At 42.3% G+C, this 18,180-nt stretch overlaps 1 protein-coding gene across 2 annotated transcripts in view; it reads right to left on the minus strand.

Moving 5' to 3' along the window:
• Nucleotides 1-17,664, minus strand: part of nlgn4xa (neuroligin 4 X-linked a) — an 83,336-nt gene extending 65,672 nt beyond the window's left edge. For both annotated transcript variants that reach the window (XM_020103834.2, XM_069521357.1), the window contains exons 1-2: nt 17,294-17,664; nt 1,803-2,527 (exon numbers count right to left, since the gene is read on the minus strand). In XM_020103834.2, the coding sequence (XP_019959393.2) occupies nt 1,803-2,253 (451 nt within the window). In that variant the 5' untranslated portion in view covers nt 2,254-2,527; nt 17,294-17,664. The remainder of the gene's footprint in view (nt 1-1,802; nt 2,528-17,293) is intronic.
• Between the last annotated feature and the right edge of the window lie 516 nt (nt 17,665-18,180).

Raw genomic sequence — 18,180 nt, forward strand, 5'->3', positions numbered from 1 at the left:
GGTGTGACCTCTCCCGTTAAAATCACATACCATAATAATTGATTAATAACACAGATAATAAAGATCTGCCAACTTTTCCTAAGACCCATTTAAATAAAAAAAATCATCAACAGCTCCAAAACAGCTGAAAAGGAGAAGTCAACAGTAAAATAGAGCTTAAACGTGACAGTACATACAGGAAATCATTCGTTCATCTTGGCTGCGAATGTATGGAGGGATAAACAACTGTCTCCAGCCACACAGTTGCACAAGACAAGGGGGGATCATGTCGTGCTGGCCGCGGTTGTCCCTGCAGGACCAGAGCAGCACGCTAACACAGCATGCGTGGCCACTGTCTGCTGTGAGACTGTAATGGAAATGTGTGTCAGCACAGCTTGGCATGGACAGCAAAAAGGGAATAACCCAGGCCCATGGAAAAATTACTAACACTAGCTTACACTACTATTGGCTATTGTCAGAGGAAAATGCACAAAAAAACACGCACAAAAACAAATTGTGTAGGATTCTTAAGCACGGATTTATTGTTGCCGGTGGAGAACAATAATTTTTTGTTGTTTCGAGATACTGAATCATTTGAGGAAAAGCCCCTGACTGTGCACCGATGCAGGATTGTGAGATTATCCCTCTCCTGCACTTTTTAATCTACCATGCACTCAAGAGCTCAAACTAAATTTAGCACGGAGCTGTCAAAGATCTCAGCCAGACACACACGTTAATGTGCCTCACTATCCTTCCAAAGGCCGTGCACGCTGTCCCGCTGCTTCCTAAAACAGCCTGCTCCCCCTGACCCTCAAACACTCCAGGTTATGTTCAACACACAGTGCTTTTAGAAGGACACACACTGAGACCGCTGTAGAACCTGGATGGGTACAGCGCTCGTCTGTTACGAGTGCCACACGAACGAGTGTTGGCTCATCGGAGAGAGTGAAGAGCATTATAGATGAGCCTTACCGAACCTCACATGGCATGCTAGTTTTTATCTAATTTTACATCGCTTGTAGATAACAGCACTCAAATGTTAATACAAAGCATTGTCGGAGCGGTGGAGCTCTCGGCACTTTGACAAGAGGCCCTGCGTTTCCTCTCATTCGGCTGAACCATTGTTCGCTGGCAAATCCAACTCATCTTTGAGGAGCTCCCATGTAATTACAAGGAAATCATGACACATTGGAGAAAATGTATTTTATAATAAAGTTCCTTTGACCAAAAGATTCGGACAAAATTCAGGAGCTCAATCATGTCAAAGTGGTTTTGAAATGTATATTTTTTTTTGTTCATAAAAGGAACGACAAAAGCTCCTTGGCTGAAATATTATCAGTTCTCCTTCCCTTTGTGTCTATGTGCATGTTTGACTATGTGCATGTTTGACTGACAGCTGAGTAGGCAGGGTGGAAGAAGACTTCTCTAGAGACACAGAAGGAAAATGAATAGGTTATTCCATACTTATTTGTGCTGTGCAACGCAATTATGCTTATAGGTCCATTACAAGGTCCATCCTGTTCCTGGCAACCTTTTCATTAGAAACATATATAGAAAAAAATTAAAAAAGATTCGAAGGAAAACAGCAGAAGTATGAAAAATGATGAATGAGTAAAAACAGTTTAAGAGGAGAAACTCTTCTATGTCTGTCGTAGATGTGTAGTTATTAGTTAGTATCAATTAAAACAATGGGGTTAGGAACACACCATGATTCCTCACTAGTGGGTATACCCTAGTGAGGAATACCCTAACCCTGCACAAGCGAGTGCAGAACAAAACATAGGAGGGACACGACAGAGGGAAGACAGAGTCGGCTGACTTACCGTCCTCCGTGGGGACGTAGATGTTCAGGTAAAGGCAGTCCTCGCTCTGCTCTTGCACGTAGGTTACCAGTGTATCCAAGTTGGCTGTGAACCACACAGGGAGCATGTCATTGAGTAAAAAGCGGTCCTCTAAGAACTGAGGACAAACTGGAGCAAACTGAGTAGCATTCCTGATGCCCGGCCAGGACATGGGTGACTCTGGCGGCTGAAACCTCCGCTCCCCTGTTGGCGCCAATGCATATGGGATCCCCAAGTACTGCTCCACTGGTCCCAGGATTTCATTGGGTAATGTAACCTTCACTCCGCGCAATTTCCCATAATTGGTGGTGACCACAGGGTGCAGCTGGGCCCGAACAGTGGCCACACAAACGGACATCAGCCCTAACCACAGCAGAAGGTTGGCGTTGGCTGTGGAGCAATGCATCCATGAATGTCCTCTGGGCACTGACATGCTCCTGTTGTGCTGAGCTTGAGCCTGGCAGGGTCGTGGTTAAGGTCAACCTCGGGTCCTGGGCGCAGCCCCCTGCCACTCCACCGAGATGCTGCTCCTCTTCAGACTTTGAACTGAGAGAGGGAGCCCCAGCCAAACAACGCAGCTTTCTTAAAGATCCCCATCCTGAGAGTCTGCATGGAGATCTACTGCCGCTGTATGACTCCCTTTTCCAGAAACTGGAGAGAGCCTGGGGTGGTCTTGGGTTACCTGGGCTCCAGCTTGATGGGAAATCCTGAGAGAACAAAAAGAAAGCAAACAGTTTATTGAATATACCATCATGAGTAGTTGTAATCCAATTATCTATATAGTAGGTAAACAGTGTTTGTTCATCAATCCTTGGTTGTGTTGGTCGATCACTTTGATTCAGACTGGAATATTTGGACAAATATACAATTGATTGCCAATATTTTTCATTTGCAAAGCCGTGGTGCCTCAAGTACATTTATTAATACAAGTGATGGCCTTACTTTTCATCTAACACTACCACAATTTTTGAAATCAATCAATTATTTCAAATGTAAAAAGTGTTGATATGGTAGTTCTTCAGAATTTAAGCCACACACCATCACCAGAGATATAATATTTCTGCCCCTTTCACCAGAGCTACACCAAAATTGAATGGCTTCTTTCTTGCCCAATGTCCCATACTTCCAACCAACAAACTGTCGGGGGGAAAACTTAAACTTCCTGGCACCGTGACTCTGCTCTATTGCAGCCCTCTTGTGTTTAGTAAACTTGGCTATTTCAATGTAGGATATATTAAAATCAATTTGTGAAAATAAATTGAGCTGCTTTATTTTTTTATTTTTGTTGAGAGACAGCACAACAACTGTCCCATCCATCCACAATGTTATATCAGAGAAGCCTTAAAGGTACAGTGTGTAGAATTTAGTGACATCTAGATATCTCAGACATCTCAGATATCTTCAAAGCTAATGGCATGATAAGCAAATCTACTGTTGCTTGCATCGCTCGGAAACCTTAGAGGATTTTTGAAAATGTTGTGCTGGCAATCCAAGCAATGGTGAATTCAAAATGAACCTGTTAGAAAACAAATTGCAAAGCTAGTGGAGGCCTGAAGTCATGAGATTGGTGGATCTAATTTGATGACAGATAACTCCCAGGCTCCTCTATGAGGCAGTTTTGGAAAACCCTTTCAATTAGAAATCTGCTTTGTGGGCTTTGGGGTGGTTCAAAACCAGATGGCATGCAGCCCCATTATTAATTTTCCTGATGGAGCTCTCACCTCATTCCACTGCCCCCAAGCCTTAAGATATTACATATAATTTTTTTTTTTCCTATTTTAAGTGGTTTTTGTGTAAAAAGAAATCTCACACCTGAGTGCTCCAGTTGAAAAATGTCGATTAACTGTCCCCTTACTCACATGAATAAATAAATAAATACTATGTGCCACTTAAATTCGGGCCAAATCAATAATTAAATCTCACGATGACCTGCGCTGACTTCTTTCTGATATCAAATATAAATGAAAAAGCTGCATGAATAAATTACTTGAATTCTGCTTAAAGAGTCAAACTACATGCCAATCTTTGCCGGCAAGACATTTAAACTAAACAGTTTTCAAACAAGGATTAGTGAAACCAAACCGTGAGGATTCAAGCTGTTCCCGACTAGCAGCAAGGATTTGTCTGGTGGGCCTGTGACTGTGTGCCTGGGAACACACCCGAGATAAGAAAATGCCTGCTGAACATTCAGTGTCATGCATCGGTGTGGCAACGTGCCAGAGCTGGCTGAGTTTAATATCACCCTGGAAAAGCTGTATTGTGTCTTAGTATGGTGTGGGGCAGGACTGATCACTGAGGTGCAGGTGAATTATCCATCACTTTGCTGCATTACATAATAATATAACATTGAAGGGGACATGTTTTGCTTTTCCTTATTTTCTGTCCTATATGTATTATAAGTGCAGTGTTAAACATAGTCAAATTATAAGATAAAAGTTTCCCTTTAATTCAAATCTCATGAATCAGACACTATAGGCCCCAATATTTACTGTACAATCATTTGGCGACAATTTTTATTTTATTTTAACAGAAATATAAGCGTTTGTATTTTCTGTTTGTTGCCATTTAGTCTCGTTTCCCACATGTACAGCTATTAACAGGGTCATATATACGCTACAACACAACTAGTATATGGATTGTGTCTGAAAGATTAAATCCACTGTTATGTCACACAACAAGCAGGTACAGCGGTAATCTCTATTGCTGCGGACGGCTGCACTGTCAACTTTCATGTTTTGGGTCAGATTCAGTTTTGTACAGATGGATTTGAGAAGTTTTAAAGTCTGGATGTTTAACAGGACTTGGGTTTTTATAGCTCCAGACCACATTTCTAAGGTTTCTCATTGTATTGTGTGTATTTGACCAGATGGAAAATCTACTCTCACAAATCTTGGTTCCATTTTTGATCAGATACGTAATCCGAGCAACACATTAGCGAGACTTGACAACTGTAATTCCATCCTCGTCTCCCTCAGAAGTCACCTCCAGTCTGTTTACAAATGGTCCAGAATGCAGCTGTGAGGCTGCTGACCGAATCCAGAGAGAGTGACCCACATTACATCCATTCTTTATTCTTTACATCGGCTTCTGTTGAATTTCAGGATTCATCGGCAGCTGTGTCCATCTCTGACCTGATTCTACCTCATAATACCAGCATGTCACTGAGCCAATTCAAATACACTGTTCGATTCGAGTCCAACTTTGAAGTGGTTTCTGAGTCGCACGACTTTTCAGCTGTCGCGTGAGGAGCGATCAGTTTTGGTCGGCTGTCTTTAGGCTCTGGCACGGTTGAAGCAGAGTCACAGGTCGATTCCCCCCAAAAGTCGGCACATTTTGCTTCACTGCCTCCGCGAGAAATGGCCAAATATAATAATAGGAAATCCACTTTATGGCGAGAAGCAATTGTGCTGCAAGAAAAATAACAAATAACAAGATAAAGGCGTTCTTACAATATGGTAATCAGTGTGAGATGACAGGTAATGCATTTGAAGTAATGGCCCCGACACTATGGAATGCTCTTCCTGTAGATATAAGATCTAATGTCAGATGTCTTAAAAATGCAGCTTAAAAGTAATTTAATTGGCCATTGTCTATACTTCTACTGTCTAATGTTCTACTTGTGTGTCCATGTTTTATTGTCTGAATATTGTTTGATTTTAACAATTGCAGTTTGTGGACTTTGTGACTGAATACTTATGAGGCACACCTCCACTCTACAGGCTTCCAGTTCTTCTGCCAATCAGAAGAAAGGACTTAAGGAGGCCTCTGAATGATGCCTCAGTTGCATGTTTTCCAATGAACAATGTGCATGAACATCTCTGTCATCAGCTAGAATGCTTAAACTGGGCAATAATGCAAAACCCAAATTGAATTGAATTTTTTTCCAACCTCCCATGAGACTTTAAGAATGTTTTAGTATGGGTCAGGTTAGGGAATGAGTTAGAGAGCACTTTTAAAAACACACCGGATTTCTATGTAAAGCATTTCAACATCTAAGTGGCAATAAACATGTCGGTAAAGGGCAAATTGTTCCGATGAACATGAACACATACAAACACCAGAGAAACACCTGAGAAACAGTTCTACTCAAGCTGTTCCACTGAAACTAAGTTATCAAACACGGACGCAAGCATTAATGGTTTCAAAAAATGTGGACCTTTAGACCACACTACATTTTTGGTGGGAAAATGACTGTAATCTCAACTTTTGTTTATTTATTGAGAAGACACTGCTGTACCCAACGGGGCACTTGTGCAAACACAGAGCAACAATGACTGTCTTCTTCATCCAAGGATTGTGTGTGTATCAAAGTCTTTTATGCCATGGGGGAGGTGGTGGCTTATTGGACTAAGTGGACCACTGATCGGACGGAAGGTCACTGGTTCAGGATGGCCCAAAAATGTACCTGGACCATAAGATGGACCAGACCTGGATCTGCTGGAGTCCAGGAGGACAGATGGACTCTCCCTATCCCACTGTCTAGTTGCCCCTGAGCAAGGCACCTTACTCCCACCTTACATCTGCTCCCCAGGCGCTTTCAGTAGCTTCCCACTGCTCCGTGTGGTCACTGCTCACACAGGATTGGTTAAAGGCAGAGACTTAATTTCCCCCCATGTTGCATGTAGTTGTGTGCTGTGTGTTGCATGATTTGTAGGATAAATAAAGGAATCTTAATATTTATCCGTGCCATGGAACTCTATTGTTGTCCAACTATTATAAACACATCAGTTGCACACACTGTTGCACTGGATTACACTTCATCACAATGAAAATGTACACTGTAGTTTGGCTTCTTCAACATACACTGTCCTGCTGTACCTAATACCAACTGTGTATTTTTCCCGCTCTGAAAGAAGACCCAATTATGAACTTAGCACTATTTCATCCCGTTAAACCAACATTTGCAAAAGGAAACAATTGATTTGGGAAAAAGTAACAAGAACAATGAATTATTGAGATTTTAATGTTTTATGTTTCCATGGTAACGATCAATAACACCTGCTGACAACTGGCAAAAATGGCTCAGAATTATTGCTAACAATGTTGTGGAGCTGCCAGCGAGAAGAGAAGGCATTTTTCAAGACAGCAGTAAATAAATAAAAAAGATATTTGAGAAGAAAATAGTTTATTTAAATTCCTGCTACTGCTGCACCCACGTGTGTATTCTATACAGAAACGATCCCTGAAACTGTTGTCTGCAGACGTGTGAGCAGTAGAGGAGCCTGCTTCAAGGAAGAATACCCAGAATACACTGCAAGCCGAAATGGTTAATAATGAATTTAAGATACATTCGTGAGAAGATTTATAACATTTGACCAAAAACAGCAAAGAGCAAAGTGTGATTATGGCCCAGAACACATGGGTGACATCAAGATGACATGTGGCTGGACACCTCAGTGATCAGCTACAGTGTTGGTCATTGCCAGCATAGTTGTGGTATTTGGTTTAGTCTTTTTTTGAACTCTGCAAATACGGTATATTTCTTCATGTACTCACAGATGGTTTGCAACAGTAGAGAGGGTCCCCTCGATGTAAATATAAAGTATTTAAATATGAAGGGTCTTTTCTGGGGTAAAGAAAACTACAATTCATACAATTTAGATGAAACGAACTAGTGAAAACAGGATTATTCTACTCTTTCACCTAAATCTTACACACTGGACCTTTAAGGGGATAGGTCTAACACTAGCTGTTTCCCAATTTAGGTTTCAAAGGCCAACCCTGTGTCACCAGCTTGTCCCGCCCTTATTTCTGTCGCCTAGCTAGCTGCAGTTGGACACAACAAGAATGGTTTTAGTTAATGTGGACTGTAGGTTGAGCATTGGACGTTCCTGTGCTTGCTAGCGCCAGTACACCGAAAACATTTGTCACCAAAGCGCAATGACTCCTAGATTGGTGGGTCTGGTAGGATCCACCTGTTGGAGCATTTGTTTGGGACTCATTCAGTGTAATTGCTTCACTGTGATGCAATCAGTCTTCAAATGCAGCCTCTAGGATGCAGCTCCAGAATTGACAAACAGCTAATATGCCACACAGCTCTATCGAATTACCTTGTATCTAAAATTGTCTTTTTATTTGAGCTTGCTGGGATTTACAGCTACAGTTATGCAAAGGGCTTATTGGGAAATTTACACCAATCAGCCACAACATTAAAACCATCTATTTAATTAGCGCTGCCCTTTCAGAGCTGTCAGGGGAAACTGGAACAAACCCCAACTGAGAGTCAAACATTCACAGTCACATTCACACCTATGGGCAATTTAGTCACCAATCAACCTAACCCGCATGTGTTTGGTCCCTGGAAGGAAGTGGGCGGAAAAACCCACGCCGACACAAGGAGAACATGCAGCTGACAGTGCATGTTCTCCACACCTCTTTAAAATGTGGTTGTGTTAATGTGCATAAATCCTATCTATAAAGGAGTGCCATTTTCTGCATTTTACCCTCCATTATGTAATGCAACCCGTGACTAAAAGGTATGTGACATCAGAATAAGCTCCATTATGCTAAAAGTACTTTTAAATGTAGGGGGATTCCTAAAAATACATCATATCTTCAAATCTCCAGGTAATTCCTACATTTTCTGATAATAAAACGTTTCTTTCCGAAATAATTCGACGAATAAAATGATGTTTCAAATGAGAATCTGTAACACGATCATGTGCTGGCTGTGCGTGTCTCGATAGACTATGTGACGGAGCCCAGATATACCCCAGTAAATACTGTCATGTGTTAATGTGAATAAAGACGGCAGGCTTGTTTGAACTCAAGCAAACATGGTGAGAGTCCACCAAGTCTCGGTCTGATACACTGTTAATGGAGCGGCGCCACAAAGTGTCAGTACCTCTGAGACAGAGTTGTTCATGTATTGATTAAACTGACTGTGACGTTACAGTCAATATCGCTGCTGATGTTTTTTTCCCAGGAAGACACAGCCTCTGTTGACATTTAAAAGTCATTTGGATCGGTCCTTAGGTGACAATGCGTTAGCGAGAGAGTTGAGAGTGCTCAACTCGACAATGATTTTGGTCACAACTCCCCAAAGTCAACCACATTTTATTTTTCATTTTGCACAAACAAGAGATCTTATTTTTTGTGAGTGGTACGAAGACAAATCCCATTTTCTGCTATGAGATTTTTACTGTATGTTGGGAAAACAAAGAACCAACCTGTGGTGTGTATTTTTGCATAATAGTTTATTATTAGAGTGAAGAGAAAGTAGCCTACTTTTGGGTTATCGACATAAGAATGGTTCATAGGGCAACTTAGTGGTTACTTGGTGAAGCACAGATTGATGCAGTAACATTATTATTTTACATTTTAGGATGTACTTAGTAGTGCAGTATTATATGGTCTGGGGCACTTGCCCATTTTGATCCAGCCTCCTATTACGAATACCATTTTTGCGAGAGATTTTCTGAATCCGGTGTTTTCCATACACAAAACGAACAAACTACTAATAAAGTCTAGTCGGTTGCTTTATTACTTTAAATGCACCAAAAGTAATGAGAGCCTTGTTAACTCAACTACAGAAAATACCTTTAATGAGGCCCTTTAGTTCTAATTACCTCTGTCTGATAAGTGTTAAAGGCCAGATCTTGATATGAAGCTGGTCTAGTGCGTACTTTCTCTATCATATATCTATCGTACACAGCCAGCACAGCCGTCAGCCCTTGTTCTCCTTTTTTCTGCCGTCTGTCAACATATTTTACACAACTGCCATGCTCTGGTTGAAATGAATGACAGTGGACAGGAGGAAGGACTGATACTGACTGACTGTCTCATTAACATTTCAAATTTGTCTTCAGTGACAGATTATTAGGTAAATGCTGACTTTGCTGTCATGAACATTACTGTTGATACTATAGAAAAGATATTTACTTGCAATCGCCCATGAAATATCTTTTTAAATACATGATGAACAGAACTCTATATATATATCAATAATTCACTATGCGTAAATAAGTCTAGTAATATCATATATTCTTCTTATTTTCAACAAATCTAATATGCGGACCAGTCCCATATCCCATCCAGTCCCTGGATCAGTCCCACTAATAAGTATGAATTAATCAATGTGCCACAAGATAGACCCAGACAAGTGAAGTATTTTATTCTGTTAGCTTGGTAAAAACAAGCTACCACAGTTTCTTTTTCATGTTTGGAAGGAGAGGGTGAGGTGAGGGGTGTTCAGCTGCAACATGCACCTTCCACACTGGATATCACAGAATTCTACACACCTTTAAACCCAAGTTACTAAAATAACAATACTCAGGCTTCCCTTGACTTTCACTCATGAAACTACAGTAAATTGACATTACCATTGCCTACATGAACACACAAGCCCAAAAACAGAAAATAATAATAATATCCTATTTACCCTAAGGCTTCTTCATCTTCTGCTCATTACATTCCAAACATTTGCATATCAATAAGGACACTCCAAAACTCCTAAATGCTTTGCACTCATGTTAACACCAAAAGAAAGAAACGTATCAGTTGATTCATTAAGCAGCTTAGACTATATCATAATATGCATGGAAGAATTTGTTTTAGCCAGCTGACTATATGAAAAATAATTACATTTTCAATGACTCAAATATAATTACATATACTTAAGATATCCAAACAACAAGAGGTATAGTGCCTGCAGCAAGCACAGGCTTTTAAAACAACCACAGGCTCTTCATCGTTGCCTGTTTGTCCACAAGTGGGTTTATATAATGATAAAATGCACATGATATGATGAATGCAGCCATCTGGCAGCCAAGTCCAACGGTAAAGGAGGTGAATGCAGTGATGCTTTGTGCGGGTGGAATTGTTCACTGAGGTTTTGTGCTTGTAAATGTTTCTGTGATAAACTGACACGGTGTACAGTATTTATTCTAATGTGGCGTTTTATGATAAACTAGCCTTCAGACCGCTTGGGCTGAATATGGAGCGTGCTCCGTGGCTCTCCTTGGCAGACGCACGCAGGAGATTGCGAACATTGTTCCCACCCTTAATTATTGTAGGAGATAAGTCCCATGAATACCAATGAAGGCGCTCACTGTCATTTGCATTTCAATCATTATAAAATGATCCTGTCAGAGGCACCCTGTCCTCTAAACGATAAAACGCCACATACACTTTGAGCCATCGCAGTTCATAATTAGCGACATATAAATAATGTATATATTAAACATATACGCCTCTGTTTGTGCGTATGCGTGTATTCTTTTCATGATATAAAACATTATGAAGAATCATTGGTGGCATGATGAAGGTGGCCTTCTATCTTTCCATGTTTGCAGAGCATAGAGTGTGCTCACACTAACTGGGCACAGCCTGAGTCACATGCATAAAGCATGAGTCTGAAAAACAACAGAATGCAACAGAAAGAATGTTCTCTGCTTCTGAGCTGAAAGTACTTGAGGGGCTGTCACCATCTGAACACCCTCCCTTCGAGTATGATCATTTGGTTAAAGGAACTTTTGCCTTGAAATGACTTTGATGACATTTTGTGTGAACCTGTTATCTGTACCTGCGTGTCCTTCACAAAGCTGCCATAGGTCTGCAGCCTGTCCCAGATCAAACAGTGTAGAAGACACGAAGAAACATTCAGAGGAAACAACCAGACACAGGCAAATCATGCAAACTCCACACAAAGGAGTCCCAGGTGGCCAGTTCTGGATTCCCCTGTTTTAATTGCTAGGCCACCTTCCAAGTGGTGCAATGCATCTCTTTTGTGAAATGTCCTGGGCAATGATGTGTCCCACAAATAAAAACCAGCCTGCATGCTTACTCTTTCATCCCTTATCCTTGTTCTCAGCAATGACAAATCAGTTTTGCAAGCCGTTTCTATGTTTCTAACATTTGAATGAGACTGAGATGCCCCTCCGTTTCCTCACTGACACATTAATGCTGATCGTTTTCTACTCGAGAGGTTATTTTTGTCCTGACAATCAAAAGTGACGCATGTATTTGACCCACTTACGTGATTTACGGCAAATGTACTGGTAATTTACATACAATCAAAGGAATATATTTATGTAATGGCCATTGACCCACCAAGGCAAGTATGTATGATTCTTTTTTTAACTGAACACAGCACAATAGCATTGTCTGTGATGGAGCTGAAGGACCAAGCTTTTAGGAAATCTTAAGCTGTACTAATACTATTACTATTTAATATTACTACTATTACCATTAGTACTATTGAGGGTCATGAGGAAAGGTAATAACCAAATGCTATCCCAAACCTAAAGAATCCTCCAGACAGGTAATATTACATTTTTTATATTTTACTCATACACTAGTTGGACATTTCAGATGTTCACTGCGTCACCCTGTCCAACTTATCTTCTGAGGGGACAAATGAGGGCTGGCTACTATGGTCTCTGCTGACGGGAATGAGCAGATGCAACTAAACATCTATAGAGTTCCAGAGATAAACAATGAACCAATGTTTAAAGTAAGTAGAGTTTTTCATCGACATGTCCAGCAAGTTAAGGTCTAATACAAATAAAAACCAAATAATCCATCAATCCATTCATCCATTAGTGACACATCCTATGGGTTTTGTGTGTTTGTAATATAGTATAATTTACTGACATACATACAGCAGAGTTGTTTTGTATGTGCATGTATAAATATCTGTATCCTGACTGTCCCTTGTAGTCTGTACTTGTCTTGTTTACCGTCAAATCCAAACCAGACAGTGATGGATGTTCAGAGAACAGAGTCAATGATTGCAGTGTAGTACTGGATCAGCATCTCCCGAGGCGGGTTGAACTTCCTGAGCCGGCATGCGGGTAGCGTTCCTCTTGAAGTCCATTGTCATCTCCACAAGTTTTGAGTGTGCTGAGCTCCACAAAGGCCCCAAAGGGACATCTGCATACAGGCTCATCGCCATCTCAGGCGTGGGAGATGACCGTTTGGTCATCTGCAAATTCAAGGACAGACGCGTGTCCTGAGGTACAGTTGTTAGTTTTGAGGGAGAAAAGTGTGGCAACAGCACACATGGGGGATGCCAGGGCGGACTGTTTGGAGCTGGATGTGATTTTCTCCTGCCTTATCTGTTTCTTCCTTTCAGAAAGTTGCAGGGGAGCAGGGGCACCGCCAGGATTATATTTCATTGTGAGCTTAAGAACCAGGCATTTGTGACGTTAGTCTCAGCGCTTGCACATATGATGTCCCCAAACTACATACGGCAGCAGAAACTGAACAAGCAAAACCTTTTATTGTGGTTTATCTCGCAGAACTTCTGGCCAAAATGCATAAGAAAAGAAATCAGAGCACGGAGCATAAAGAAAAACTAAAAAGTAGGGAAAATTGGTGACAGTATATTGATTATTTGATTACTACGCGGGTAGCACAGCAATACGGTTACCAGCTCCTGGTACTCTGGCTTCCTCCTTCTAATTCTAAAGACATGCAGATAAGAGTTTGGTTAATCCGAGACTCTAAATTGAACGTGAATGTGAATGGTTGTTTGTCACTGTGTGTGTTGGCCCTGTGATATGCTGGTGTCTTATCTGGGGTTTACCCCTCCTCTTTGCCAGTGTCTGTTAGGATTGGCTCCAACTCCCCCCAGGACCCTCAAAAGACAAGCCGCATAGATAACGGATGAATGGATTGTTCACTTACACTTGAATCTTTTGCAATTTTTAAGAATATCCCAATATAGCCTCGAGAAATGTGCTGCGGACGTTGGAAAAGACATGACTCCCATTATCATGCTGATTAACAGATAGTAGGCTAAAGATCGTAGACTAATGACAACATGCAAAACCAAATGAACAGTCTAGATTATGCTGCCACAAAAATTCAGAAAGAATATTTAGATAAACAAAGAAAATGTTCATAATGTGAACACACAGCTGAGTTTGGACTAGAGGATTTCTAATATGATGGTGCTGAACCCCCCAGCTACGTTTCTCAAAGTCTCTCAAAGGACTTCATGACCACAGACAAGGGCAACAGGTCTGAAGACTCTGAGTCCTGTGATGAAGGGTTTCTTGGACACTGGGGCTTTGCCCAGCTCCAGAGTGAAGATGATGCCCAGCTGGCTAGAGCAGAGCAGAACTTTTAGATGCAGCAACACGTCGTCTGAGCCGCGTGCCTTCCTGACTGCACGTCTCTTATCGACGAATGTCTCCGGGCACACAAACATTCTCACAAAACCAATGCATGATGCCGCAGTGTCAGTGAATTGGTCCCAGTCTAGCTGTTCCAGCTTTGCCAAGTTGGTGTACCTCCTCACGATCTTGACCCCAGACTGCAGGTTTTACTTTCTCCTCGTCAATTGGGCGAAGCTCAATCAGACATTGATCAAAGAGCCGCGACAAAGCCGAACAAGACACTGGCCCCGTTTATTTTTGTCCTGATTGCAACATGTTTGTAACATAATTATTAAAAGGGAGTCTGGAGGTGTGTTTCCCCATGCTGGTTATCTGGTCAGGTGTTGTGTCAGCCCACAGGCCTGAGGTGGAATACAAAGCACCTCACCTTCAACCGTTGATAGTGCCATAAACTCATTCAAGTACTGTTTGATGGAGTTCAGCTTGCTTTAAGCAGTGAAGGTAATGGGACACTGAATAAAGATGACCTGAGATGACCCTAGAGAGACTGTTTAGTTCTTCAAAACAGCTCACATTGAGTCTACTAGTTTGATGTCACTGGCTTTCATACTGACTTCCTGCCCTCAACACTACTGTACAGTACTAGTACTCACTGGATTACTTCATGTACCACAGTAAACTCAGCTTTTGCAAGCCTGCTACCTTGTAAGCAAATGGATATTACTGCTAATTCCTGCAGCAGTTCAGTAAACCCTGAGAGTCTCTTAGTGTCAATAACTATTTCACAATTGAAATTAAATGAGCTTCTTTGATACTTCTGCAGTTTTCCTAGGAAGCTATTTCAGACTGTTTAGCTATTTCACCCTACCCACATGTACCTCTCGTGTATTCCGCCCCAGCTCCTTACGAGTCAGTGCATATCACTGACAGACAAATGAGGCACCTGTTGCTCAGGTGGTAGAAGGCATCATCCATCATTAGAAGGTCGTTGGTTCGATCGCCGGCTCCTCCGGTCCACATGCTAACGTGTTGTTGAGCGTGACACTGAACCTCAAATTGCCCCTGATGTGACTGTGATGAATGAATAATAGAGAACCGATATATATATATATATAAATTCCCATCACACCCCACACATAGGACATTGGGTTGTATGTCTTTCTCAACCTCTACCAGAGGCCTGGGAATTTGAGGGCTGTGTTATATATATATGCGTATAAATGCAGTATGTTTTCTATTTGCAAGCAAATCAAACACAGCCTCAAACTAGCTCAAGCTACCAAACCCATGCATATGCAGTACATTTAGTACAGAATAATAACACATTTGTTTAAAGAACAAAAGTACAACTGAGACTGCGCTGAACACTCACTCCTCTGTGATCCAAATACAGCATGATTAAAGATTAAACATATAGGGAACAGATCCGTGTGATTCTTTTTTACTGCCATTCTTCGTCTGTTACTGCAGCAAACAGGCCTACTGGAATATATGTGTGTGTGTGTGTGTGTGTGTGTGTGTGAGAGAGAAAGGGACTGGCATACAACAGGACAACTCGCATCTGTATCAGTCATGAATTTATGTGTATATGATTGAGACTGATCAGAAAACAGCTGCCTGCTTGACACCCACATGTCGTCACTGTCAGATGAGCGCGTCGATCTGCTGTATTGTACGATGGGAGGCCTGCCTTGGAAATCACACACAGTAATGGACAAAACTACTTGCGATGTATTAAAACTGCAACAGTTTGTTCCGATAGCAGTAATATCCATGAAATGAAAAAAAAAAAAGAAAGAAGAAAACCAATTTTCTGCATTTGTCCCACGACATTGTTTGTAGCAATCTGTAATAATATTGAGAACATGCAGGAAGAGTGGATTATGCGGTGTCGTGTGCATGTTGCAAATGTTTGACTTTAATTTTGAACGACATGACTTTCATCCTGGATGAAGTGTGCAGCTTGTCGAAAGAGAACAGGAGTCTTGCAGAACAATCACAAGCCAGAAAGGGGAACTGACTGTTTGATTGGACAGAGGACTGCACTCTCTACGAACAAATGGCGTGGACGTTGGACATGTCCAGCTCTCTCAGTCACTGAACACAAAAACTAATTCAAAATGAATTTACACCTGCCTGGACAGTATTTCTTTCTCCTAAAGATGGCGAAGGATGGAAGCATTTGCTCTACACCAGAATGAGTCAAAGCTTAGCTGCAGTGGAGGAAGATATTAAGAGCATTCTCGGAATCCATTTCCTTGGAGATTAATTTGATCATCAGTTATTACCCCTCGTACAATATCAATGCAGACTCGAGCTGGATTAAAATGCATAAGAGGTCCCACCAACACCTATTCCAAGCACCCACGCACCAATTCCGAGAGATCTTGTTTTTTGTTTTTTTTTCCTTGATAAGATTTTATGGTCTGTGTCCCTGTGGCCCCTTTGCACCAAGTTCAAAACCTGGACATTGTGGTTTTGTCCAGGAGCCCGCGTGAGAGTGACAGCACACGCAAGGTCACCTCATGTTAAACCAGCAGCCTGCGTGGAGCAGATACTTGCCCAACTGCCACCCAGTGTGAACACAAGCTTCAAATCACAGCAGAGGTGTCTAGCTGCAAAAAAAAAAAATCATGCAAAGCACAAACCCTACGCGACCCCCCCCCCACCCCTTTCCCCTCAAAATCCACACCGAGATATCCACACCACCATCTTGTGGCTGCCTGGATAGGGATGCGCGCTGGGAGCTGCAGGATGATGCCTCATCTCCGCCGCAACTCAGACACACAAGAGTTTTGTGTGCGTGTGTGTGTGTGTGTGTGTGGAGGGGGGGTGTATCGGGGGGGGGCAGGTGTGAAATGGGTTTTAAACGCTTCGCTCTCTTGAAGGGAAAAGGCGCTTCTTGCTGGAGGATCACAGGCGCCTCTCTTTGTCGCCCTGTTGCTTGAAAGTTAACGGAGCTGTTGCTTCGTGAGAATCCGGACAGAAACGCTGTTTTACATACATGATGACACGCGTGATGTGAGACGTGGCCGCCTGTTATCAGCTTCATCTCCGCAGTCCCATTTTTTCCATCCCTTCCCAAGTGCGCAAGAATGATCCAAAGCCGCAGCGGGGTTATCTTTCAGATCCGATAACTCCTTATTGATTCGGATTGTCCGAAGAAGTTCTGATTGTAAACATGACTATGAAGGTGAGGTTGAAAATGACCGTCTGTGGATGAATCCCCCCGTGGATCGTGCGCCACGGGGGGATTCATCCAGCGCGTCCGGAGAAGCCGTCAGATGAGGACGCGGAGGAGGAGGGGGGGTCAGCGCCTGGAGACGCACACAAATTCGGCCGCTTGTTTTTTAGTCTGCTTTCCCCTCGCTGGAGGAAAAAAGCTGGAGGGCTCGGAATCAGCGCACTTACCTCAGCCTGTATCTCCTCCGTCCGACTCTTTTATGCAAGTCCCGACTTCAGGAGAAATACGCACCACACAGGGGGGGGGGAAAGAAAAATAGAATAAAGTCCACGTCCAGCCTGGTGCTCTGCAAATCCAAAGTAAGACGCGCAGTCCCGATGCACTGGAGGCAGCCCAACTATACGTCCTTTACGCGCGTGAGTGTGCGTGCGTGCGTGTATGTGTGCGTGTGCCGGGGCAGAATAGAGATGCAGCTTTATCAACACGGAAGATATTTCAATGAGTCACTGCAGAGGCACTGGAAACGGTGCTGCATCTAATTGCTCTCATACAGGGAGTGTATTGCGAGGACAAGATTAGTGATAGAGAAACCAGGTCTCTCTTTCTCTCTCTCTCTCTCTCTCACACACACTCTCTCTCTCTCTAGCTTGCCATTGGACTACACCGACTGAAATTTACTAAGCCTGCAGCCAATGGATTGCCGCATTCTCTCCATCACCCTTAAGCAGCCGCTGTGTTGTGGCAGCTCTGGCATGGAGCTTGGAACATGGCACCGGCTGCTTTTCAAAAAAACCGGGGGTCCCAGGGTCTCCCAAGGGCCACACAGAACTTCACAATGATGTTAAGGACTATTTTCCCTTTTCTTGTTATATTTTTTGTCCGTGGCACTTGCTGTCTGCTCAGGGCAAGATGAACACAATAAATGGCCTCGGGGGCAAGCTGTGGAAACTCAATTCCACATCACTCATTTTGATGGAATTGGTTTTTAATTAGTTTTGATGAAAGCGGCACTTCATTAATAAAAACGCTCACAAATGCCGAATCGACTCTTTCTCCTCATTCATTTTTGTTATCTTATCAGGAGAGCTTACACATTCAGGAAATTATTAAATTG

This window comes from Paralichthys olivaceus, chromosome 24 (genome assembly GCF_024713975.1).
Source record: "Paralichthys olivaceus isolate ysfri-2021 chromosome 24, ASM2471397v2, whole genome shotgun sequence".
In the NCBI taxonomy this organism is placed as follows: Eukaryota; Metazoa; Chordata; class Actinopteri; order Pleuronectiformes; family Paralichthyidae; genus Paralichthys; species Paralichthys olivaceus.